At 47.5% G+C, this 26672-nt stretch overlaps 1 protein-coding gene across 5 annotated transcripts in view; it reads right to left on the bottom strand.

Moving 5' to 3' along the window:
• NDRG4 (NDRG family member 4) overlaps positions 1 to 26672 on the bottom strand; it is a 50679-nt gene that overhangs the window by 14813 nt on the left and 9194 nt on the right. For 3 of the 5 annotated variants that reach the window (XM_079989210.1, XM_079989209.1, XM_079989208.1), the window contains exons 2-8: positions 24821 to 24912; positions 23416 to 23460; positions 5561 to 5666; positions 2260 to 2380; positions 1337 to 1399; positions 748 to 808; positions 24 to 110 (exon numbers count right to left, since the gene is read on the bottom strand). In XM_079989210.1, coding sequence (XP_079845336.1) covers positions 24 to 110; positions 748 to 808; positions 1337 to 1399; positions 2260 to 2380; positions 5561 to 5666; positions 23416 to 23460; positions 24821 to 24889 — 552 coding nt within the window. In that variant the 5' untranslated portion in view covers positions 24890 to 24912. Of the gene's footprint in view, positions 1 to 23; positions 111 to 747; positions 809 to 1336; positions 1400 to 2259; positions 2381 to 5560; positions 5667 to 10432; positions 10618 to 23415; positions 23461 to 24820; positions 24913 to 26672 lie in introns of those variants that run through there. The other 2 variants (XM_079989212.1, XM_079989211.1) reach the window with 2 other exon arrangements.

The raw sequence follows: 26672 nt of genomic DNA, 5'->3' as shown, positions 1-26672 counted from the left end.
GCAGGGAGGGGAGGCTGTCTCACCTTGGTGGCTGCCCAGTCAATCCAACCTTTGCCATTGGGGTCCACATTGACCAGAACAAGGCCTTCAACCAGATCTGGGAAGATCAGCTAAATCAAAACAGATAGACAGGCAGATGGAGTTTATTCTGGCTCACAGATGTATCCACTGGGACAGAGAGGCAATTAGTAAGCATAAAAGTGAGCATCATAAAGCAAGCACTATATCTTTAGAATCTAAAAATACAAATATGCTGATTGGATAAACTTCTCTAGCCTTCCCCAACCTGGTGCCCTCCAGATGCTTTTAGACTACGACTGCCATCAGCCCCAGCCAGCGGAGCAGTGCTTTTCTGGAGCTGATGGGAGTTGTAGTCTAAAACATTTGGAGGGCACCAAGTCAAGGAAGGCTGCTCTGCCTAGTAACAAGGCACAGTCAGTCCAATTCAGAGCCACAACTTGAGACTTCCCTGGGGAAGTCAAAGGGGGGTGGGGTGGAGAAAGCGCTTTCTCTCCAAAGCCCTGAGCTGCAAGTCCCAGATCCCTTCAAATAGGAATTGCTGGTACTATCACTCTTCTTACCCGGCAATCAGCTTCATTGAGTAAGCATGCCAAAGATCAGACTGGAGGTCCCTGCCCTGGAAAACACCAAAAATGGTGCTGGGCCTTGATAGTTTTTTTAAAAAACCCAAAACCCTTGTCTGGCTACGATGCAGGACACACACCCACCCACCATCTGATCACTTACAGCAAACTTGGCAAGGACATAGGCGCCTGCTCCCACACCAATCCCGATCACATACTTGAACCTGTGGAAAGAAAAGTGATCAGTGGTCCCCTAGGCAGCCACTTCCCTTCCTTCCTCCCACTGGTGGACTTTTGTGGCTGTCTTCAAGCCTCCTTCACTCAACTAAAGTTTGATGCTTCGTGTTTGCCAAATATCTTAATCATAGAACTTTTATAAGACAAATACTATCAGCTGATTTATTTCCTTCCAAGCAACTCATTAACCAGATCTAAAATATTCCTCAGCTTTATCAGTGGCAATTTATCCAATTACTTCATCCACCATTCACTCATGCCATCATTTTCTCCATCCTGCTGCCTTCTGGATGGATTGGACTACATCAGCCCCAGCCAGAAGGACCACATGGTGATGGGGAAGATGGGAACCAGAGTCCAAAACATCTAGAGGGCAAGAGGCTGGCAAAGGTATGATGCTTTTGCTCCAAGCTAAATTAAAAACCATCCTCCTCCTTCCACTGCCTCTCTGGGAGTCCTGCCCCATCATGTGATTTCACATCACAGCAAGGAAAAGTAGGTCACCCAAGGCTCACCCAAAGTGCTGGACGACACTGGGCAGCATGGCAGCTAGCTGGTCCATGGAAGGATACTGGTACCTGTGAAGACAAAGCAGGAGAGTCAGGACACAATGTTGAAGTCTTTTCCTAGCATGATGGGGGAGATCTGAGGGAAAGACCAACCAGGGACTAGGGAAGCACCCCCTTTTTTTGCTCTTCTGGGGAAGCCCCAATTCTCCTTTAGAGAAGTCCCCGTCCTCTGAGCCAGTCCTGGGCCTCTCCTTCCTCCCCCAGTCAGTGGGAGTGTGGGGCTGGCCTGCTTCAGCATCTGAGCTATTGGTTGCCCATGCCATTTACCCTTAGAGAAGGTCCAGCCATGTTTGCCTCGAACCAGGGCCAGCTCACATGACCAACATGACTGATACCCAGACCCATGACAGTTATTCCTCCAAGGAAGAGTTGATATCAGCATGCAATGAGGTCGTCATCCACCACAAGTTTCACATCCTCACTAGGTTGCCAAGTTACAACCATCACCACAGCATGACCCACAAGGGAGTGTTTGAGGGACTCTGTTTAAGGCAGGGATGGAGAACCCTGTGCCCTTCCAGATGGGGTCCAAGTGCAATTCTCGTTGGCTCCAGCCCACCTGGCTGACGGCTGGAGATGACGGAAGCTGAGGTCCGACAACACCTAGAGAGCAACACATTCCTCATCCCTGATGGGAAACCTGGCCAGGTGTGGCCAGCTGTGCTGGAAGACAGGTGTAGCAATGATGATCAAGCAATCCCATAACACAGCAAGAACAGAGTGTGTCCTAGACGTTTCAGACTACAACTCCTTTCAGCCCCAGCCAGCTCAGCCATATGATGCTGGTGGATAATGGGAGTTGTAGTTGTAATCCAAAATGCCTGGAGGGGTGCCAGTTTGGGAGAGGCTGCTCCATGGGAGGCACCTACCCCTGAGGGAACTGTGAGGCCCCCGCCTGCTGCCCAGGAGCATCCACATGGCAGACCACAAAGTGCTTGGTGATCTCTTGCATATCCTCAAAGTTGAAGAAAGTGTTGAAGCAAAGCTTGTCTGCAAGGGATCAAAGTGGGGGCGGGAAGAGAGACAGAGTCAAAGTCAACAGGACTCAGGACAAAAAAAGGTTGCAAAGCTTGAGGAACAAAGAAGCATGTCCTTGGAAATAAATTCTGAGCGCTGGTTGCCCTGCCCTTTATTTTATTATTGTATTTATAGCATTTATAAACCATTGTTTCCTCCAAGGAGCTCAAGGTGGTGTGTGTGGTTCTCAACTTCCTATTCTATCCTCACAACAACCCTGTGAGGTAGGCTAAGCTGAGAGGCAGTGACTGGCCCAAGGTCACCCAGTGGGCTTCAGGGATGAGTGTGGATTCGAACTCCAGTCTTCCAGGTCACAGTCTAACACTCTAACCATGAACACCACACTGGCTCTCCTGTGTGACCTGTTTGTGCCCTAATGTCAGCCAGGTGTGGGGAGGAAGAAATATTCCTTTCAAGCTGTTTCTGCACCAGTGTAACTGCCTAGTGCTGGGAAACCATCATCCCTGGCCCTCAGGGGCCCAGTAGTCCAACTAACAAGGAACCTGTGAAATTGCTAGGTGCTTAAAAGGGTCGGAGAATGACACAAATTTGCATTTGTTCATTGTTATGTGTAAATGTAGATTGAATTGGTGGGTGGTTAACTGCACTGGCACCAGAGCCCTCTGAAGAGACACCTCTGCCACCAGACACAGGTGGCTTTGAGAGGTCAGGGGAACCCCGAGGAGACTAAAAGGCAGTCCCCAGAGCCTGAAACAGTGGTTCCCAAACTTTTCTGGCCACTGTCTTCTTGGTTCCATAAACTGCTTGCCCCCCCCCACTACTCCCCACTTTGGGAACCACTGATAATGCCTCACGGCCTAGAAAAACGCACTGGCCTTTTAAGTGGCCAGATGGCACATCCAGAGGGTGGTGCTTCCATCTCGACTACCACACCCACACACTGAAGCTCTGCCAGCTCATCCAAGACTCTGCTGAGGCAACTTGTGTTGCCTGCCTCAACCATAGCCAGCAGCACTAGCCATGGGCCTTGCAGAAGGCCTGGCCTGCTTTCCCCAGCTGCTCCGTGGGACCAGGCCTACTGATCTTCCCCTTTCTCGTGCCAACTTCTTGCCTTGCTGGTGGAGAACACCATTGCGCCAGTCCTTGCTGCTGAGTGTGCTAACCTTTGGCGTTTCCCACAGAACAGACTTCAACCTCCAGATATTGGTGGACTCCAACTCCCATCAGCCCCAGCCAGCACAAGCATATGATGCTGGGGTTGGCGGGAGCAAGCCATGCTGGCCCACACACACTTTAGGGCAGCCTTTGCCAACCTGGCGCCCTCCAGATGTTGGACTACAACTCCCATCAGCCCCAGCCAGCACAGGGTCATCTAGTGCAACTCCCTGCAACACAGAAACACATACTGGACTACAATGGTTTGCCACTAGCATTGTCCAGATTCTCAGGGACAGAAATTTCAGGGGAAAGGGGTGGCATGGAAACAAGGTCCCTGGTCCAGCTCTGCTCCCAGCGCAGCCTAGAACAAGCCTGCAAGGAATCAGCCTGCAGCTTTCCATTCTGTTCTCTTGACAGCTTTTTTCCTGCCTCCCTCCTTTTTCAGGCTGTGGCAGATCAGCCTCCCAGCCACCTTCCCTGCAGCCCCCCTCTCCCTCTGCAGCATTCCAAGGTGACCTTTTTGGACAAGCAGCAGCAATTTCATGCCGAACAGTCACATGACCGCCTCCTCCTCACCCAGCCACATCTCTTCTCCCCCCCCCCCGCCACCCCAGCAGCAGCAGCAGCAGCAACAACAGCAGCCTCTGCCACCAGCCAGCCTCTGCTAAAGGCACAGGGCAGCAGAGTAGGCCTGATTTTTCCTGGTCAATTAGTAGCCCCTGTGACTAGCTTGGAATGTCAACAGTTGCCATCTGCACTGTCAGACTCTTGGGTTGCAGCTCAGTGGAAAAGCAACTGCTTTGCCTGCAGAATTCAATCACCAGCATCTCCAGGAAGGGCTGGGAGAGATCCCTGCTTGAAGTCCTGGAGGGCTGCTGCCGGTCAGTGCAGACAATACTGAGCTAGATGGATCAAGTGGTCTGACTCAAAATCATAGTTTCCTATGTTCCTTATTGTTATGATTGGGGAGGCAATCTCTGAAGGGTTAGAGTTTGAGAAGACTCCAACTAATGGATTCCTGAACCCTGGCTGGAAGAGGCTGCATACCAGGGGCCATAACTGGCTGTTGCTTTGGAGCCAAGTTTGCTGAAGCTATGAGAGAAGCATTGAGGGACACTCTTTGGGTGTAATGTTCTGCAGCCCCGCTCTTGAAGGCTCCAGGTGTAAATATGTGGGAACGAACCATATTTCTAAGACATGGAAGACTCTGCGTTGCTTTGATTTTGCAAGGGAAATTGGCAACCACCATACTCAAATTGTACAAGACATTATTGGGCACACAGGTGACAGCGGGCATAAGGAACAGGACTCAACAATAGGGCCTTTAACAAAATGTATACACTTCTTGATTGAAGTAAAATCTCTAACCAGTTTACAAAAACCATTAAAATTATCGAGAAAGAGAAACAGTTTAAAATAATTAAAACAGCCAAAAAAGATTAAAGGGTGCCAACATCTACATGTCTGGATAGGCCTCCCTTAAATAAAAGTTATACCCAGGCCCTGAAAAGAGTACAGCGAAGGGCCTCCTTGATGTCAAGAGGAAGGGAGTTTCTTGTCTGTCTGTCTGTCTGTCTGTCTGTCTGTCTGTCTGTCTTGATTTTTATCTGCCTCTTGATCTGCTGGACCAGCCTAGTCTAAGAAGAAATGCAAGAATTTATACCCTTTTTAAAAAATACTCATTTTATCTGAGGAAGTGTTTGGTGTAGCTCGGAAGCTTATGTTGTCTTCAGACTTTTGGCTGGCCTAATCATAGTTCTCTACCTAACTCTGTGTCTCTGTTTCTTGGTCACCAACTAAAATCGGGCCCCTCTCTTCTGCCTCAAAAGATCTTGGGACTCGCAGCCCCAAAAGTGCAAATCAGCCCAGGAGGCCTCAGGCACTGAAGTTGGGGCCTGCTGCCTCCATCCTGCTCCTTTCTGGTGCCCAAACCATGAAGCACAGTTGGTCCAATCAACAGAAACTGAGAACCTCCCACCCTTTGGTGGAGTTACTCCTCTCCTACCTTGGTCAGAAGGAAAGTGCTACACTTACGATTGAGTCCCACATCATGGTACGTCAGGAGAGCCGGGCGATTTCCCTTCGGGGACCCCCGAATGACGACATGCAGCAGCCCATATGGAGTCTCGATATCGTGCTCCTGGAGGAAAGATGGAAGAGAAAGAGCTGTATCAGTCCTCCCCTGGCAGGAAGAAGGGTCCAGGTGCACATCGCTTGATCCACTTCAGAATGGAGGAAGAGGCACCTCCGTCTTCTCTCTCCGATTCCCACTTTCCAATTTTCCTTGTGGAAGGCACTGCTGTTTGTATGGTCAGCCTGTTTGTATGGTTAGAAGAAGCCAGTCCCCATTTTCCCATAAGACCTCAGAAGTGTGGAAGCCTGGCTCCCCTGCCCATGCTCTTTGTGTGTTTCCAGGGTCACCACAAAAGTCATCAGCAAGTATGGTGGAGTAGTTAAGAGTGTCAAACTAAGACCTGGGTTCAAACCCTGACACCCTCTGCCATGAAGCTCACCAGGTGATCTTGGACCAGTCACTGCCTCTCAACCTACCCTACCTCACAGGGTTGTTGTGTGAATTAAATGAGGGCTGTGTACGGCACCTTGTGCACCTTGGAGAAAAAGGTGGGATATAAATGCAATGAAATAATAAAAATAGATATAATAAGTGGGCAGAGGGATGAATATCCATATCCTGCATGGGATAAGTGGGGTTCCCCTCTCGTAAAACACACATAGTAGCAATCTACCTCATGGAGCTGCTGTGAGAACAACCTAAAACACCCACTTTTTAAAAGGACCCCCTGAATGATTATAAAAATGATGCAAATAGACTGCAATTTGTTAAGTTGAAGTGATACATTTCTAGGATGATGGCCTAGGTTAGTCAATTCCAATAACGATGTGGGAGCCAGTAGATCAGGGACCAATTCATCTGTTCTCTCACACCATGGACCCACAAGAAAGAGAGAGGCAGAAAATGGGGGTCAAACAGCAGCAAGGAGGAGGCCAACTTCCTGCCAGGATGGATCAAATGTATCTCAACATAGCTGATGATGGGGCACCTGACTATGGGTCCCTAGTGATCCTGGCCTAGTGAAATTATTCAAAACAGAAGGTTGTGATCTGTCCCTGTCCTGAGAGGCTGGGCATTAATGCCCCTGATGCCAACGCATGAGTATAAAAGGGCCACAGTTGCCAACAATATTCAGAAATATTCTAGTGGCCCATAGGACTCAAGGAAGGGATTGGGGCCCTGCTGCTCACTTGGAAGAAGGCAATCCAGATCTATTATTAGCTATTATTATTAATAATAATGTATATCCTGCTTATATGCCAAAATGGCTTCTAAGTTATTTACAACTGTAAGATCAATCCACAATTAAAATACGGAATATTACAATATCTTTAATTAAAATACACAATAAAGCCAAGCTATGGGAAAATATAACCATTAAAACAATTTTAAACAGAAACAGAAACAGCTAAGCCAATAACCTTGGAAGCTGGCTGTTCCAGGCTCCTGCTCATGGCAGCTCCCCTGTTCTGTTCAGTTCTACAACATCCCAAATTACACACACACATTCCAAATGCAGTTGCAAAATAAAATTGGTATAGTTTTCCCCAAGCTGGTGTCCTCCAGATGTTTTGAACTACAATTCCCATCAGCCCCGGCATCATTTGGCCATGTTGGTTGATGCTGATGGGAGTTGTAGGTCTGGGGCAGGAAGGCTAGAATGAAGATATTATCATTCTGCCTTTCCTGATAATCCCTAATATGCTATTCAACTTTTTCACAGCAGCCACCATCCTGGTCAACATTTTCATTGATAAAATGGATAAAAATATTTTTAAGGCATACATAAATCTATCTCTGTAAGCTGCTTAGAGGATTTGCTTACAGCTAAGTGATATGCAAATTTTGTCAAATAAAATTAAAATTTGACTATTATTGAGGTAATGTTTTTGAAACCCTTTAAAAACTTGAAAGTGCTGCAGAATAGCTTAGTATTGTTATTCTTTATTATTCTACTAGCTCCTAGCCATGGTGGTTCTGCTCTTCCACATGGTGGTTCTGCTTCCACAGTTGAAGGCAGTAATGCTCCTGAATAACAGATGCTGGAAGTCACAGGAGGGGAGACGACTCTTGTGCTCAGAGACTGCTTTCTCATGGGCATCTTGGTTGGCCACTCTGAGAACAGAATTCAGGATTAGATGGGCCCTTGGCCTGATCCAGCAGGCTCTTTCTATGTTCTTCCTATTATCTGGAGCCAAGTTTTGGCAGTGGAGCCCCTTCTCAGGGCCAGGTCTCTGTTCTGGAACATCTTCCTGTTACATGGGATAAGCTTTGGTATGGTTCGGCCTCAACCCACACTAGTTAAGCTCTAGGGACAGCGAGACAATGTGGCTCCTTCTCACGTCAGTATCTCACAAGCATGACCAGCATCACTTGCGACCAGACAGTGTTGGCCGAGGTTCTCATGCTGTGGTGGGAATATTTCCTTTGGGCTTCAGAACATGTGCAGGCTGCCATTGCAGCATGAATGAGTAGCTCCAAACAACTTGTACATACCTGGGATCAGGGCAGGGCGGGGGGTCACCAGGGTGGAAGGTGTCAATTCCAGAAGCTCCACCACCTCTCATTTTTGATATTGTACATCTATTGCATCACTGTTTTGATATAGTCTTGCTATTGCATTTTATTGCTCATTATTGCAAGCTGCCTTGAATGCTCTTGCAGAAAAATGCAGAATATAAATTAGATAGATGGAACATTAAAAATGAGGCCATAGATAGGGCATTTGGGATGGGAGAGGCCAGCAGCTCTGCAACGCACAGAATCCCCCTCTGGGTAACAAATGCCCAGTTTGCCCTTCCCACTCCAGATGGGAAGGGGAAAGGAAGAGGGCCCCTGAAGCAAATGCCCAGAGTGCCCCAGGCTCCTATACTTACTCTCACGTAGTACCCTATTCAAGACATCCTCACGGCCTGTCAGATTGGGCTACGCGGCCCAGAGGCCTGACTCAGTACTAGGCGACTCACAGCTCTTCTAAAAGACCAGCTTCATTAGGCTCCTCCCTCAGCTGACCTCTACAGCAGCCATTTCAACTGGCAATAGCATATGGGGAGTGATGGAAGCAAGGAAGGGCAAAGAGAGACCAAAGTGGCGGCGACGGCAGAGGCAGCCATGCCAGAAAGGAGGGCAAGAGGGGGAGGGGGAGGAGGTTGGCTCTCATGATCCAACAGAACTCATGGCTCCCATTCCACCCCAGCAAAATCTCCCCACCGAGCCCCACAGAGGAAGCTGCATATTTTAGAAGCAAACACCTTTTGGGGGGAACCCTGTAGATTAGAGGCAACAACAGCCACACAGTCTATTACCCAACCCCATTCCACCCTGTAGCAGGGAAGCAGCCAAAAAGCTGCTGTAAAGAGCACTCTCCAGTCATCTGAAGGAGGCTCTGCTTGGCCACCCGCTTCTCCCCTTCCAATCCCACCACCATCCTTGAGGAGGATCAGGCTGCAGTTATGGGAAACTCCTCCTTTCTTCCCTTCATCCTGGCAGGTTTAGCCAAGATTATCCCCACATCTTGGAAGTGGAGTGAGATGCCTATCAAGAGCATCAGCAATGCTGGGGGGGGGAGAGGGGGAGAGAGAGAGAGAGAGAGAGAGATCCCTGTCAAGGGCAAGCTTTGCTCAAGATCAAACAGCAGGGCAGAGCTGAAAGGCAAGGCAGCCCTCCAGATGGACAGCCCTGGCTCAGCTCTGCCTCCAGGCTCCACCTGCTCTGTCCGTGATGGGGAAAGCTCTGTGGAAGAAGAGTTTGCCAGGGGTGGTCTCAGCAAGGACAGAGAGACGTCTTGCCTCAGCTTCATGGCGCCAAAGATGTTCTCCTCCTGCTTTGCAAATGAGTCCCGACACCCAGCGCAAAGCCACAGATGAGGTTCTCTCCCTCCACCCACCTCTGCAAGCCAGGCAGGGAGGCTCTAAGAGGACAGCCAGTAGGAATGGGAACAGCGAGGGAAGGAGGGAAGGAGATGTGTACGTGCCAAAAGGGATGTTGGGTGTGCAGAGAAAATGGTGCACTTTCTCTCCCCAGATGCCACACATGCCCTTTGCACAGCAGAGAGGTGACACCAGGCAGCAGCATGTGCCTCAGCGGAACCTCTCGCCCATCTGCTTGCTGGGTGCTTCAGACACAACAGCAAGGAGGGAACCTGCAGGAACCAGCCATGGATTATCCCCTTCCTCCTCCCCTCCCCCAAAATGCCTGCAGCCTCAGCCCTTGTCACTGCAAAATGAGGAGATGCTTCCCCTGCCTGCCCACCCCGCTAGTTGCACCCAGGGAATGCACAAAGGTTTCCCATGCCCTGTCTCCATAATGCACCATCCAAGTCTGTGATTGTCCCAAAGGGAAGCAGGAACAAGAGGCTTGGTCCATCCTGTGGACCCCTTTCCCCTCAATGCCAGGTTGAAGCAATCACAGAGTGTGCTGGAGCCAGGGCAGAATGCCTCTTTGCTTTGCCACAAAATGCCTACACACATCTCCTGGCATTTAAATGAGAGGGCAGGACCTCCAGGCCAAGCTGGTCTTTGGCAATCGGAATGCATCGTGCCTTGATTTCTCCTTCCGTGGCTGCAAAGGGAAAAGCACCATCCGCATTCTAAGAGAGGGTGGCCCAGGCTGTCCTTCAAGGCTCCTACCTGGCACACGTGCTCAAGGACTAGTGCAGATCCATCCCCCTCATATTGAACTGTCTTAAGCTGGGGCAGAAAACATTGAGGTTAAGGAGCAGGCTGGGGTCTCCAGTAACGTTGGGGGGGGTGCCCCTCCCCTTGCCCAGCAGTGGCATGCAGCAGCCCCACCACCTGCACCCCCCCCATCTTGCCTGGCTGAGCTGTACCTACCCCATCCCAGCACTCTGGCATGGTGAGCTGCCTTTCTTCTTCTGAAGGAGAAGGAGCAAGAGCAGCAGCAGCAGCAGCAGCAGCAACGTCCTCCTCTGCCTCTCTGGCCACTTCCAGCTCTAGACAGGCTCTCCTCTCTCTCTTTCAGCTGGGAAGATGCACAGCTCTGCAGTGGGCTGGCCTCTTTCCACCGGCCTTGATAAAGGAGACCCACCCCCCTGGCTTAACTCCTCCTCCTCCTCCTCCCCAGCTCACCAAGGAAAGATTGGTTTGAAGCATTCTACTGCTCAAATGGAGCCCAGTGATAGGCAAGGGCGGGGAGGTGGGGGGATGAGTCATGCTCCCGCTGGATGGAAATGCACCTGTTTTTATTTATTTATTTATTTATTTCCCAACAACATTACTACACAGCCAGCCAGTCTCCATTTTACCCTCATGAATAAAGATGGGAGCGCGCAGGCAGAAGGGCAGAGTGCTGACATTCACTTTCTACGGATGCACCCCCAGGAAGAGGAAGCAGATCTGCAGGCTCACAAAGGGCCCAGCGTTGCATGCCTGCATGCCGCACCCCACTAGCATGTTCTCTGAAAGGTGGGAAGGAGAAAGCAAGACAGCCCAGAGGTGCCCCAGCTAGAGGAGGAGGAAGAGCACTCTCTCTCTCTCTCTCTCTCTCTCTCTCTCTCTCTCTCTCTCCCTCTCTGGTGCACTGCAGTCATGCTCAGCCTTCCCACCTGCCTTCTCCACAGGAAGGGTTAGAGAACATCAAAGCACGTCAGAGAAAGGACAGAGCCTTCCTGCTGCATTCCCAAGTTTCTCTTCCTCTAAACCAGCTCTCCAAATGCAGATGCAAACACACACACACAGTCTTCAGGTTGCAGAAATGGAAAGTCTATTCCAAGGACAGAGACACTCAAGGCTTGGTGGGGAGAGACAAGCAGGGAGGGTATCAAGCAAACTCCTGACCTCTCACTAAAAAGCTGTGAATGGATACAAGCTTAAGGGTTGTGCGTTCATGCACTGAGAGAGCAGTGGAGGGAGGAGACCTGGGGTGGGTAGGCAGCAACCAGCCCACAGGCCCCCTTCCTTGCTCCAGCACCCCATCACTTCAGGGAGTGCAGCAGATTTTGGGGGTATGCCCAAGGACAGGTTGCTTCAAGTCTGAGAGGTGACAGATCTGTATCTGCAGCATTTTTGACATTGCCCACCTTCTGCTGCAAACACCAGCCCTCCTGAGGACATTTGCTCTGCAAGAGGAGAGTAACACACATCAACAACCTCTTTGCCTGAGGGGAAGCAGCTCTTCCCCATAGGTGGGGTTTGTCAAGCACAAATCTAGTCCCTTTCTCCAGTATACTTCAATCCTCCAAATAAATATATTTGTGTTCTCTGTGTCACAAAGAGTGCTGGGTTCAGAACAGATGAGAATATATAGCCCTATCTCAGGGCACCATTCATGCTAGGCATCAAAGTGTAGCACCCTGCTTGTGGTTAACGCTTAGCTGGAATGAAATATTTGACGCAGCAATAGAGAAATTAAAATAGTAATTTATTTGTCAGACAAATAAATATGAGGCACAGTGGTATATGGTTACCAAGCTCTGGCCTGGCCTCTTGCCATTCTGGCCAGCACTTATATTTCCTTAATCCAGCCCCCTTGCTCCTCCTGTGGCTGCCTCTGTCCAATCAGCCTGGTTAAAATTCCTATTGGCTGTTTGCTAGAACCAATCACAAAAGATACACCCATTTCCTTTTGCCCTATTATGGGAATCAAAAAGCTATATATTCTTCTATCTATAAATGACAAATAAGTAGTAATATATCTTACATGTGTCTCAACAAGGAATCTTAATTACCAGCTCACCTCTTGCCCTCCTTGCCCTATTGCCTTCCAAAACAGATAGTTAATCTTGAATTTTTATCTTATGCATATGTCAAGGATTTTGAGTTCACATCAACATTGAGATCTCCTTCATTTGAAGGTTTCTAAACAAAAGGCCTGACAACCATATATCAGGAGTGCTCGATGGCGTCTCCTGTCTGGCAAGGGGGGTCTGGTGGCTGATGGCCCCTGTGATCTCTTCCAACTATATGAAATAAGAATCTAGCATTTCTTAAATCCTTTGCATAATTATATTTAAACTAATATATTTAATACATAAACAACCTTTTAAAAGGAAAAGAAATCTTAAAAGGATCTTAGTTTAAGAAAGAAACAGCTTTAGAAAAGGCTTCCCCACAAATGCTCCCTTTCTTTCTCCAGCCAAGTCAGTTGTCTTTTTCACTGCTCTTGACCTTCTTAACCTTAGGAAGAAGATATGGCTCATTTTACTATTTATCCACCCTTAATTTGTAGGGTCAGTGTAACCTTGGCTGTCAGCCTGTAATTCCCTTTTTACGACTTTGAGAATTGTTTTCTGCTATAAATCAGGGGGGCCCCTTGTCTAGGAGTAAAACATCTTGCCAAGGTTTTTAGGCAACTGGTCTTTTGCCTGGCATGAAACAGAACATTTTTTAAACTCATTCTTAAAATACAAGCCCTGATTAAACATATAAGCTTTAATAAAAATGCAAGCTTATGATTAGATGCCTCAAAAGTTGGAATTCCCAAGTTTCATTCACTCACTTCTTATACTACATGTTCCACATGATGACACCATACAGTCACTGCCACCCTGTATTTTCCTTGTGGTTCTTCCACCATCTCTCAGACCACACTGAGTGGAATTTTCTAGAAGGATGGAAAAGTACCACAATCTCCACATGTGTAAATATGGTTTTAAAGGAGAGGGGTTCAACATGGGCAGCGACATGTCTGGAAAGTTAACTTATCACAGCTCAGCACACATTGATCGTGACATTTGTGGTGGGTGCTGTTTTGTGACCCTGTTTTTATTTTTTTAATCAACTTTTTAAAGTGTCACTAACATGCTTCTCTAGCTACATTTTAAAAGCAACAATGAAAGAGAGGTATGGTGCTATAACACCATCATGATGTACCATAATTCTAACATAGTGTTACAACACCATGCCTTGGTTTCACTAAAAAAAGCCAGAAGAGCATTTAGCAATAGATAAATAATGATTTTTGAAAGCTAAAGCGGGGTCATAAAATGGCATCCACAATAAGGGCTTTAGTTACTGTGTGCTGAGCTGGAAATGGACACCCACCCACAGCAGCTATGTCATGCCCACTGGTTCAGAGAGAACCAGAAAGTTGCATAACATTTTTTTTAAATGTGACACTCCCAGTTTTTTAAAATGTGACACTGCAGCTAGTGCCAGACTCATTTTACCCTTCAAGCAAGCCACCAAGATTGTGTCGGGAGGGCCCCTGAATGGCATCAGCGGAGCCAGCATCCAATATCAGTGACCCACCTCCTGTGGAGCTGTGGGCACGCTATGCATCAGCAGAGTAACAGCAAGAAGTGAGGCTGTGGAGGCATTGGCATCGCAAAAGCTTCCTTTATTTACAAATCAAAACAACAAACATGGCTAGCGTGAGCAGCAGCTTCACACACGTCTGCTCTGTCCGAAAGCAATGAAAAAAGAGAGAAAATACAAAAGCACACAGGACGGAAGTTCAGTGTCTGAGTTTCATTCCCACACTCCTATCACAAAGGAATGTAAATAGTGGATCACAAGATCTGTATGTAAATAGGCTGCAAATGTGCTAAAATCTGCAGCAATGATGTCATGAAAAGGGGGAGGATGTTAGTATTTTCATACTAACAGATTGCTTAGACTAGCGTTTGCCAATCTGGCAAGATGTTTTCCAGATGTTCTGGACTACAACTTTCATCGCTATGCTGGAAAGTACCAGGTGTGCAAAAGCTGGCTAAGATTGACCAACCCAAACAAATGTAGCCCTGCCCACTGCACTGAAGTGCAGATAGCTGTCAAGTGCATAGAATGAGGTCCAGGTAAAGAGGGACCTGACCTCACCTAGGTGGCCGGGAGTTTCACAGGGTGCAGAATTTGCCCTGGATCAGTCCATGTCTGTTTAACAGAAGAGGGACGCAGGTGGCGCTGTGGGTTAAAGCCTCAGCGCCTAGGGCTTGCCGATCGAAAGGTCGGCGGTTCGAATCCCTGCGGCGGGGTGCGCTCCCGCTGCTCGGTCCCAGCGCCTGCCAACCTAGCAGTTCGAAAGCACCTCCGGGTGCAAGTAGATAAATAGGGACCGCTTACCAGCAGGAAGGTAAACGGCGTTTCCGTGTGCGGCTCTGGCTTGCCAGAGCAGTGATGTCACGCTGGCCACGTGACCCGGAAGTGTCTCCGGACAGCGCTGGCCCCTGGCCTCTTAAGTGAGATGGGCGCACAACCCCAGAGTCTGTCAAGACTGGCCCGTACGGGCAGGGGTACCTTTACCTTTACTTAAGAGCCTCAGAGGTGGGTTGTATTGCATTTGCTGCCTTAGCTACTGGCTAATCGCCTACCATGAAGATGCTTCTCTTGCATTTCACCACTGACCTCCCTCCCTCCCCCCCTCCTCAGCAGCCTCATTACCTGAAACTGCAGAGTGTCTGTGTGGAAGGCCAAAGAAGGGCAGCAGTATCCCATGCAAATGTCAAGAGGGAAAGAAGTGCAGAAAGGCCCAGAAGTAGATTTAAAAGCAGGAGTCCTCAGAACCCCAAAGAAACAGTTGCAGGAGGAGGGTGGAAACATTCCAATGGTCATCAGAAGAAAGAGAAAGAAACAGAGGGAAAGAAACCAAGGAAAGAAAGTAAAACAAGGCACGACAAGCTGCAAGGACGTACAGTAGACTCTTCTGGACTCAAAGCCTGGAATGGGAGAAAAGCTCTGAAAAACTGCTCTCTCCCTCTCCACTCCACAGATTAAAAGTGACTGCTGCCTGGCTTGGCTCCCACAGAAAGAGGGAGCAAAGACAGGCTGACACCAGATTTCCTCAATCTGATGCTCTTCAGACAGTTTTGAAATGCAGGATTATTTTTTCCTGTCTTTTTGGAACATACAATACAACGGCAGTAACTAGTTAGGTACTATTTCAGTAGTCTAATTTGGTTCATTATCTCAAGCAATTTCAGCTCCAGACAAAATTTGGGGGTAATGAAAGTAGCATTACTCACCCCATTTTAATTCTGCCTTTCCTCTGAGGAGCCAATCCCCAACCCTTATCCTTGCAACATCACTGTGAGGTGCGACTGGTGAAGCTTTAGGCCACCTCATGAAGTTTGTGCCTGACTGGAGATTTGAATCCAGCCCTCCCTGTTCTAAGTCTGACACTTTATCCACAATGAGATCCTCAGTTTTATTATGAAGACAGACAGACAGACAGACAGACAGACAGACAGACACACACACACACACACACACACACACACACACACACTCCACACCCCCATAAGTTGCTGTACACATGAAATGAGACCAAGAAGCTGGCGTGTTTCATACTGTCTCCTCAATGGGATTCTTTATTAACTTGAACACCATTCTTAACAGTCTGAAATCTGGCATAGTGTGAGTTGGACTCTGCAGTTGGTTATAAATATTGTCAGGTTTGCAACATTGTGGTTTCTTAGATGACAACTTAATTCCGCTCTATCTAAAATCAAATCTGGCAGGCCTGACAGATTCATCAGAATCTGGTCCAGAAACCAGATCTTTTGGTTTGCAGAACAATTGCAGTCTGCAGAAAGCTCCAGGTCCCAGATCACAGCCTGGGACAGCCGAGGTAATTCAGGCTGAGCTTGCTCATTTGAGACAGAATCCAATCTGTTGCCAAGCTCTGCTCAGGGCTCAGCAAAGTATGCAAATAAAACCACTGTCCGTGGTGCTGAAATAGGCAGAGCTGTCCCCTGACATACTTCAACTGGATCCCAAGGCTAGAAATAGGATCCTGGCTTACTTGGTTGTGTGTGGTTCACCCACACTTCCACTTGCCCCGCTGCTTTCCCCTACAAAAACACGTGTTTTAGTGCTGAATCAGAACAAACAGCATTCAGGATTTCCAGAGATTGTCATTTGCTGCGATTTAGCACTAAAGAGCAGGTTTTCAGGGGGAAAGACATGGGGGAAAGGCCAAACCGATTGGACCCATGCTTTCTAGGCAAAGTGTGGATGAGCCCATTGTCTATGCAGTCAACAGCAGCAAGCCCTTGGGGGTGAGACTTGCAAGGATGCCAGATGTCTCTGTATGATGTACAAGCTGGCAAATGTGTATGCTGCAATCACACCTTAAGGTGTACACATATGTAGACTCCAGAGTGTCCATATGCATGTGGGTGTCACAGATCAGATTTTTCCATATGTGCTTTTGTACACCTTCATCCACACATGAGCACTTTCAGTTGAACTCTGTCTCATTGCTTCCCATCCACACTAGTGGGAGGTGCTTGATGAGATGTCTTGTTGTCCCCTCCCCTCAATTAGTACTTCCTCATCCTCCATGAGTTCTGGAAACCTGAGGTCTATTGTGGGCATGCCTGCAGCTTTTGGTTTATCTGGGTGCACTGCCATTTTTAAAAATTATGTTTCTGATATACCAGAAAACAAACACATTTTTAAAAGTGTGTGTCACGCCATTCCCAGCAGCAGCCCACCAGTGGAAGCTGGGGGTCTTGTGAAAGATGGCATCCAGAAAAATGTCACTACACATACAAACACACAAAAATAGCCCACACAATACATTTCAATATGTCCACAGTTGGGTATCATGGGATATTATGTTGGATCCCCCCCCCTTACCACTTTTATCTGTAGATCAGGAAAGACAAATTAAATGGGGGGGTGAGAGAGTGTAGGCTGCCAACTTGGATGAGAACAATGTCATGTGGATGGCACAAAAAACATGCACACATGAAATGCATTGGATGCCCTGTGAACTGCTGCTTTTACACAGCTCCACTGCCTTTTGAAATCAAATTCCTTTGCTTCTTAGCCTGGAATCATTCTATGGATATATTTCACTCTTGTGCTCCCAAAGTAGCATCTGTCTGTCTGTCACATAATTTCTAATCGAAACAAGGTGTGAAAATACAGCACCAAAAAGATCATTCATAAAAAAAAAACTAGTGAAAAACACACTTGTCTGTCTGTCTGTCTCATAAAGTTGTGGTGTTTTTAGGCTGTGTGTGTGTGTGTGTGTGTGTGTGTGTGTGCGTGCATGGAAACGAGTGTTTGCAGAAGCAGACTGAGTGTGGAGAAGCAGCCCTAATTAGCCTCCAACAAGTGAAAGAGGAGAAAGAGGAACATAACGCTAAGGCAGCTGCTCCATGACTGGACTATAGGGAAATGTGATGAGAGAGGGTGGAGACTTGGCTGTTGCTGCACAGATGACAGCAAAGTTTGCCAGGTTCAAACCCAGAAAGGAGTTTCAGGGGTTCCATGAAGCTTGTCTCAAAGAAAGGCGAGAAACAGAAGCCAGAAAGGAGTTCCTGGTGGATGTTCTGGTTTTTATAAGGCCAAAGACCCTGGGAGGCCAAGGACCCTCTTGGCTCAATGTTGCCACTGTTTTGCATAGGGGTCACTTTAAAGGGCCACCCCTGGGAGAAGTTAGCAAATTTGGAATGCAGGGAGTTTCCATACACTGAGTCAGAACATTGGTTCAACCTGCTCAGTATTGTCTGTTCTGACTGGTAGCAGTTCTTCAGAATTCAGAAGTCTTTCCCAGGTCTACCTGCAGATGGCGTGTATTGAACCTGGGACCTTCTGCATGTAGAACTTATGCTGCAACACTGAGCTATGGCCCTTACCCAAAACAATCTAGATTTATTTAGAAATTAACGACACTATTTCCAAATTTGTGTGTCTGAAGAACCAACCAATAAAGGTGGAGCATGTAAATAAAGCATGTAACTCTCACTGGTAGGACCACAGGAGAAATCCTAAACCAATCAAAACTGCTGATATTGAAAGGATTCAGAATTATTTGGGGGTAGCCAGCATGTGACCAGAGAACCGGAACGAGGTAAGAAATTGGTTGTGATTATCCAAGAGAGAGATCTTAGGTAGGGTCCACACGGTGGACTGTTGCAATGAGAGAGATGCAAAATCAGTTCCAAGAGGTTATTAAGAAAGCCAAACATTTAATAATATTTCATAAACCAACAGTGTGGCCACACCTGGAATAGGCCTCGCAGTTCAAGTCAACCCGTCTCAAAAATAATATTGTGGCACAGAAAACAAAAAGGGGAAAATATCCTGGGGCTAAAATGCCCTCCACACATGTAAAGATTGAAGCACTGTAGCCATGTTTTTCTCAGCTGGAAAGCCCCACTTTGTGGAGGTCAGAGAGATATTTAGAAAATTATGAGCAACATGAAGAGGGGTAAGTTTCCTCCCCCAGTTATAATATGAGAGTGCAGCATTGCCTCTGTGGTGTAGCCCAGAGGAGGAATTGCCATGGGGAGAAGGTGACCAGACTCCTGCAGGGGTGAGATCCTTGACAGCGGGGCATAATGACATCCTTGCTCACCACTGACAGACATTGCTAGCTTCCGCTTAGCAGCCAACAGAGCCCTGAACTGTTTGGGAACAGGCTCACCTTTGGCCCATATGAGCCTGCTCTTCATTAGAAGACCTCTTTAGCATCTCATTCTACACAGTATTCAAAATTAGGTGGGTGGCATCTGAGGACAGAACTTTTTGGCGTGCAGTGCTCTGTGTTGAATATACTAATTTTACTGACCCTTGGAAACTGCTGCTGGTGCCATTTGTGTGGCTTCTATATGGTGCTTTCCCTGCTTTCATGAGATGCCGCCCTGGGCATCTTGCACTGAAAGGTGGTCTACAAATCCAATAAATGAATAAACAAAAGATGGATCACTGGAGTTGAGCTTCAGTGAACCTCATCCTGCAATGACTTGCAATAGGAGCACAAAGTAGCCCACAGACCAGAAATAGTTGATTTTAACCTCTTCAGCATGCTGGAGACATGAATTGATGTGATTTTTTTTTTTTTTTTTATCGATGCTCGCAATGACCAGAAGCACTCCTTCTTAGAGCTGGGGCAGAAGAAAGAAGAAAGAAGGCTGTCACTTGTGCCAGGAAACAGCAGGAGTGATTTCGCGGGCTGTGTTGGAGCAGCATTTGCAGTTCCTAATGGGAAGAACAGCTCATTCCCATCATTCACAGGCCACAGAACATTGTCTACCTGAAATTGAAACGGAATAAAACCCGGCTCTTGCAGTTATTTCATTCATCTATTAATTCATTCTCTCTCTGTATCTTTTATGAGGATAAGTGCAAACAGATGTTCAATGGTCTGTGTTCTTGTGCCAGCTCCTACAAAAACCGTCCAGATTTCTGGTGACAAAGCATGAAAACTCTCTGAAGATGCAAAAACCCAGAGCCCTCCAAGGAAACTGACAGCCAGGATAGTTTAAAGCCCAATGTAGTCATGCTGCACAAGAGCTTCAGAAAGGACCTGGACTTACATTATCAGGAAGAGCAGGAAATTGAAGGCAAAGAATTCAACTTTCTGAGAATTTCATGGTTCTTTAATTTTTAAAAAGCAAGATCCTTTACAGCTATAAAGTGTCTGGGCACTGATGGTTGAAGTTTCAGAAGTCAGAACAGCTGCTGAATCAGATTTTCAGCAGTCCCTTCTCATGGTGAGCAAAACTAGAATGTATAATACAAAACAGCAAATTTGAACAATTTCATATTGGTCACACAATCCAGCTATGATGGGCACAGTGGTACCTCGGGTTAAGTACTTTATTCGTTCTGGAGGTCTGTTCTTAACCTGAAACTGTTCTTAACCTGAAGCACCACTTTAGCTAATGGGGCCTCCTCCTGCTGCTGCACCACCGCTGCACGATTTCTGTTCTCATCCTGAAGCAAAGTTCTTAACCCAAGGTAATATTTCTAGGTTAGCGGAATCTGTAACCTGAAGCATATGTAACCTGAGGTACCACTGTACTTCTAGCAAGGAATATACACTTGAAAGCAAGCAGACAGAGGCTTTGCGAAATGTTAGAAGAAAATGACTGAGATGTTTGTTAGCCCCTGAACAGCAAGAAATGTGGCTGTGGCCACACTGAATGAGATGGCAGTAAGTGAAAGGAGAGGTCTCCTCCTACCAGGTTGTGGTAGAGGTCCGTGGTGTGGTAGCTGTGGAGGGTGGAGCAGGGAAGAATGTGCACAGTTAGGAGGTGTGGTTAGGAGGAGGAGAAGGAGCACTCCTGCCCTGCTTTTGAAAGTCCATCCAGTTCTCTAAGAGGTATAGGCAAACACAATGAATCCAGCACCAAACCACACTGAGAGTCAAAGCAGTTCTGGTCTGTGCAGTTCCAAAAAGACCAGCTCTGGAGTGGCTGGAATAATCATAAATGCATACTGAGCAAGAACCTGCAATCTAACCTGCCGTTAACACTGCTTGGAGATCCTCGTATCAGCAAATCAAAGGGATGCAAGAAGCAGGAAGCCCAGGCCCTACCATTGCGAGGACTGAGGCAAAACAAGTTTGTTTGCCTCTGTGTGGCTAGTCTCCCATGTTTTATTCAACTTCCATGATTCAGGTTCTTCCTTACATCGGCACCTGGGGAAAAGGGATCCAACCACAGAAAGGCATGGAAAGAAGGAGGGAGGGAGTGGAGACAGTGCCTAGTTGTCTGGGGATTCTCCTTTGTGGTCAAAACTAGGACATTATGCTGAGGATGCTCAGAGTATGCATTGGAGGAAAGCTGCGGATATGCCAAATATTTATTTTTAACACTATATTAAAATGATTTGTGTTTTGCTTTGCTATTCAAACACCAAGGCTACTTACAGAATAACAGCAACATATAACAAATGTCTTAGTCTAAAGGACAAGAGGCAGCTCCTGCCAGGCTTGTACAGCATACAGGTGAAGAGGTGTTGAGCAATTTCCCAAGCAGCCCACCCTTGCCTGAGCTTTGCTTGTTGGGGAGGCCAGCCGTTAGCATGGCCTCCATCCTTCCCCACATGACAGTTCATAGTCTAAGCAAGGAGGGCTCAGAAGCTGCAGACTTTTGTCTCTTTGGGCATGAAAACGAAAGAAAAGTCAGTGGCACGCAAAAGAGCTGCTGAAGCTTTGACATGAGAGTACTCAAAGAACTGTTGCTCAAGCAACCACTACCATGGAAACAAGAGCAATTCCTCCCAGCCAAATGAGCTTGGATTTCAGGCACTCAACACCCCTCCACGCAGCTTCTGCAACAGACAAGAGGCCACCTTCTTTTCCACAACAGCTCTACCCAACCTGATGCCATCCACATGTTATTGGACTAAAACATCTGGAGGGGACCAGGTTGGGAGAAAGCCATTCCACAGCAAGTTCCTGCTGTCAGCAGAGCTAAACTTCCAGAGCTAGACTGGAAAGGGCAGATGTGGCCCTCACCTGGCTTCTAGCTCTCAGGTCTGCATTGCCAGATGTGTCTGCTATCCAGTCAGGCTCATGCCAGATGTCTAAGTCCATTTTCCAATCTTCCGAACCACCATTCCACAAAGTTGGGGTCTTCCTCTGATGAGCAGTCCGCTCACCCATCCAATCAATATGCACATCCACCCATCTGCTTTGACCCAGAAGAAACAGACTGCCCTGATAATGATGATTACAGTTTAAATTGTTAAATTAAACAATAAAAGAATCAATAACAACCACACTCTTCAAGTCTGCAATTATTTCAATCAAGAGTCCTGGTAGCTTCCACAGATTAGGTTTCTGGGGAAATGTCATTTTGATGTCTCACTGTGATCTTCCAACCTAGAGCCCCAGATTGATTGCAAATTGAGGGAACAGAGGCAACTCTCTTATCTTCGGTGACTGGGAAACAGAGACATCACCACAATATTTGAAAATCCCTCTCTGGAGCAAAATGTGAGGTTCTTGAGGCAAGGGAGAGGAAAAATCTTTGGACTGGGTAGGTAATGGACTTCCCTTCTTTAGCCACTTGGCCAGTCAAATCAGCAGGCTCACCCGACTGGGGGGGGGAGGGCCTTTGGGGTGGCATCTCACCTGCAACAGAGGGTTCAGCCTGAGGCCTGTCAGGGCATACCCCTTGCAGGTGCCTGAAGGTTTTATCCTGTTACTCCCTGTGCAGTAGGAGTCAGTCCTTCCGCTGTGCAAAGGTTGTGTCTCAACCTCCAAAATAAAACACCTTCACGCACCAGTGCTGCCCCCTCCCAGAGGCAAAGACAGTTGTGGGAGAAGGAACCAAAGCATTGCCTCCTCTAACTAGTCCCGGGGAAAGGTAGGCACAGGGTTGCTGAAGGCTGCATAAAGAAGGCTAATGTGACAAGAAGCCCTATGTAGTGATGAATAGCCCAAAAGATAACTTGGGAGATGCAGTGAGAAAATTATTGATAAGTACACTGATAGATCGTCTAAGGTGTAAAGGCAGTAAAAGTATGAATAGATGTTATTCTTATTTATTTATTATTTATTAAATTTGTAGAGTGCCCTTCATCCGTGGATCTCAGGGCGGTTCACAACATAGACATACAATATAAAAACGCAAAATACAAGAGAAAAATAAGAACAAAAAAACCACACACAAATTAATAACACCCCCTTCCTGTTGTAACAGAGTCAATATGTCTCTGAAGATGTGCAAAGGAATTTGCTGACACAGAAGGATAAACCTATGGCCTTGTTCTTCAGTTCTTGCCTGTGATGTTGGTTTTGCTCTGTCCGATAAGGCCATTGCCTAGTTACCCAATTGCAACTCTGCTTGTTATCTGACTTTAAATAAACAAAAGCTGTCTTAAACGTCACAACTCATGTGGTTAATTGCATAAAAATCACTAGAGACACCTACCAGATGGACTTTGCTAAACCACACATTTGGCTCCCACATTAGCTAAAAGAAACGGACCAATGGAAGCCCGGCCTGGCAGGTGACAACACCTTGAACAGCACACCTTTATTCAGACTTAATAGGTGCCTTTCCTTGCAGCCCCAAATTGCCATTTCTGACATTTTTAAGCCACCGGCCCGCATGTATTGAACCATGCTGAGCATGGCAGGCGCACAAAGGCAAGGAGAAGACATTGCAACTTACCTTCCAGTCTGTGTTCACTGCAGAGAGGAAAGTATCTGAATTTTCCTGGGAAGGAAACAGACCAAATCAAACCATTACTTCTCATACAGGCTAATATAGCTCACGACTTTCTTTTAAGCCTACTGAGTGCACTCCCCAAACCTGGGACGTCATCACCATACTGTGTTACCTGAAAGGAGGATCATTCAGCTGCCTGTCACAGAAAGTTTGGGATCTATCCTGACTCTCTACAAATCGGGATGGAGAACCTGAGGCACTCCAGATTGTCACTGGCAAACCTTGGCAATGTCACAGCCATACAACCTCCAGCCTCCCTCTCAAATTTGCAGCTTAAGAGTAGGTGCAACTGCCTAGGAGAATCTCTGCCCATCTCTAGAGCACAGATTTTGGGAGGAAGGCTGGTTGGTCAACATGCTGGCCAGAGGCCATGGCGTAGATGCCAAGTGGAAATTGGGGAGTTGGCTGTGTGCTGGTGTGAAGTACTAAGTAGGCCGACCTCTCTCTCCTCAAGCCAGGAGAAAATGATAGTCAGCCAGAGTTTGGAATTTCACTTGCACACACCTGTTTGGAGCTGGATTTAAATCAAGATATAAATATCTGCATATATATCATGGCAGAAGACAGCTTCCAAACTTCTTTGTTACTGACATGGCTCACCAGGCTTGTATCTTAAGTTCCTTATTGGTGGCACCCACATCAGCATAACACCAGAGGCCCACCTGCCAACATGTCCAGGAGGGTTTTGGCTTTTCCATCAGGCTCTGCTCATCCTCTTGTTTACTGGGGATCCACACTGAAGAAGGAATGGAGGGTGGCAGGCAGGGCCCTGCTTCCTGCTTGTGGCCCAATGGCCATCTCTACACCCACATACATCCCTCTTGCCTCTGAGTGAGCAACTGGCAGCCTATGCAGTATAAAGGGTCTGAATTTGGTCCTGAGGCCACAGGCCACAGATCTCCAGTGGAAGAGGTCTCTGGAATGAAAGTGATGTGTGTGTGACCAGCTCAAAGTCACACTGGCACAAGTTTCAGGACAAGTATCTTAAGAACCTTGCTAGATGAGACCAAAGATCTACCTAGTGCATCAGCCTCGTTTCCCCACTAGTCGATCAGATGCCTTTGAGAAGCCAAAAACTAGGACTTTAAGGGAACAGTCCTTCCCAATGGTTGCTGACTTTCTGAGTAATTTCTCACTCAGGTATCTTTTGAATCTGAAACCATCATAGACACCGTTCCCAAAGCAGTTCAGCAATGGCTGAACCTTGCACCAGTCCTGGGAAGAGTTTAGATTTAAGTCCAGGGGTTGCTTGCCCTCTTGTCAATTCCATACACTTGTCAGCTACCACTTGGTTTGTCCCCTTTCAAAAAAACTTTTGTTAAGTGATGCCAAATCCAGCAGGACTCACCAGCTCAGTGTCCTGCCCCCGAAGCAGTGGCTTCTCTTCTGTAAATCGCTGCTCATGCAGGCCAGCCATGGTCACTTCCTGCAGCAAAAGTCCTGCACAAGGGGAAAATGCAAGCACAGCAGTCAGAACAGCCCCAGGGCTGCCCAAATCCTGACCCAGGCAGTACTTCCCTGGACCTTCTTACACTGCAGGTGGCAGAGTTTCCTGCTCAGGAGCAGGAAGTAAAGTTGGATTTGGCACCGTGCTTGGTATTCATAGAGCACTTTGTCCTGGATGGTTCACCCACATTAGCTCAGTTACGCTTCCAACAGCCCTGTAAGTCAGGCCAGTGTTATCATGCCTGTAAGACAGATTTGAGGGTGGATGGGGGAACACTGAGGCCAGGAGAACCATGGCTTCCCCAAGACTATTTGTGAAGAGAGTTGGTGGTCCACCCATGGCTGCATCTGCAGTTTCCCAAGTGGGAAGAGGCTCACTAGAACAGGGATGCTGTTTCTCAGCTGGAGCAACTGGGAAAGAGGGCCCTTACACTCCATCCCATATCACTGTCCTCGTCTGCCCTGCTCACCATTTTCTTCAAGTTTGTGCCTCTGGCTCCCACATATTAGCTGCTCAAAGCCACCACCTCATCCGACTTCAGAATAAAACCTCTCATTCAGGCCAACAGAGGTCCCAGCCTTACACAAGTTTTGCAGGAGGGCAAATGGCAGTGCCTGGACAAGGACACAGCAACTCCCCATCCACAGAGATGCTTTGAGCCTCTGCCCCCAGTGGCCTGTTCCCATTGCTGTCCCTGGAGACCTTTCAGGTGTCTCCACAGGCAAAGGACAACCAGGTGACCTCCTGCACATGCTGCCAGAGCCAGATGCAAAAGGCCCAAGCCGAAAACAGAGACCACCTCATGTGAGCCTTGGCTTGGCTTTTTGCAGATTGCAGCGGCAGTGACTTGGAGAAGTTGAAAGAGAGAAAGAGAGGTGCTTCTTTAAGCCAGAAATAGGATACATGGGGACCTTTGCTGCCTGTTTGCAGTTAACTGGCAAGAAGTCACATTCCCTGGGGAGGAAGGAGAATGTCTCATTTGGGGCTGTTGTCAGTATTTCCTGCATTGCAATTCATAATACCACCACCAGCTTTGCCTGTTGCAAAATCTTCTGGCTTTCTGAGGAGCAGCTGGGGGTCGTAACCTGAACACGAGGAATAAGAAACATGCTCTGCTTCCTTTTGTTCATTAACACATTGCAATTTTGCTGTACTTGCATTTTCTTTATTTGGGAGGGTAGTTTCATGGATGCCCATGTATTTTTTTATTTTTTTAAAAAATTATGGTATAAGTCACTTTGAGTGCCTTTTGGGGAAGACAAGGCAGGATAAATAAATAAGATTTAAATTAAACAAATGTAAACTGTACTCTATCCCTCCCTGCTCCAATTGAGGAGCCCAGTTCCCCTCAGGGGAAACAAACTACACAGAACATTCTGACAAGGCTAAGAACCCAGCCCTGTGGCTTCTTGCGCCAGCCAAGAGGCACATGCAAGTGGGATGATGCCACAGGGCAGCATGGGCAGCGCCACCTATGCCTGAGACAGATACCAGCCCTGGGAGGACATTTCCAGCAGCAGCAGCTGCACATGGAGGCAGAAGGGGCACACCAGGGGCAGCAGGAGGGTTTGCCCACAGGCCATCCTGGGCCTGGAAGATGTTAGCCACACACTGCAATGGGGTCTTGACCCATTTGCACCTTTGCAGCCAGGAGGCAAGCACCTGGTGGAGACAGACTCTGGGACTCTCCCCTGCAGAACCCTCGGTCTGCACATGATGTGCAGAATCCTTCACACAACCCCTCTTCATCCAC

This window comes from Podarcis cretensis (genome assembly GCF_951804945.1).
Source record: "Podarcis cretensis genome assembly, chromosome: 8".
NCBI classification, from domain to species: Eukaryota; Metazoa; Chordata; class Lepidosauria; order Squamata; family Lacertidae; genus Podarcis; species Podarcis cretensis.
Note: the sequence above shows the minus strand (reverse complement) of the source record. Positions and strands in the feature narration are given on the sequence as shown.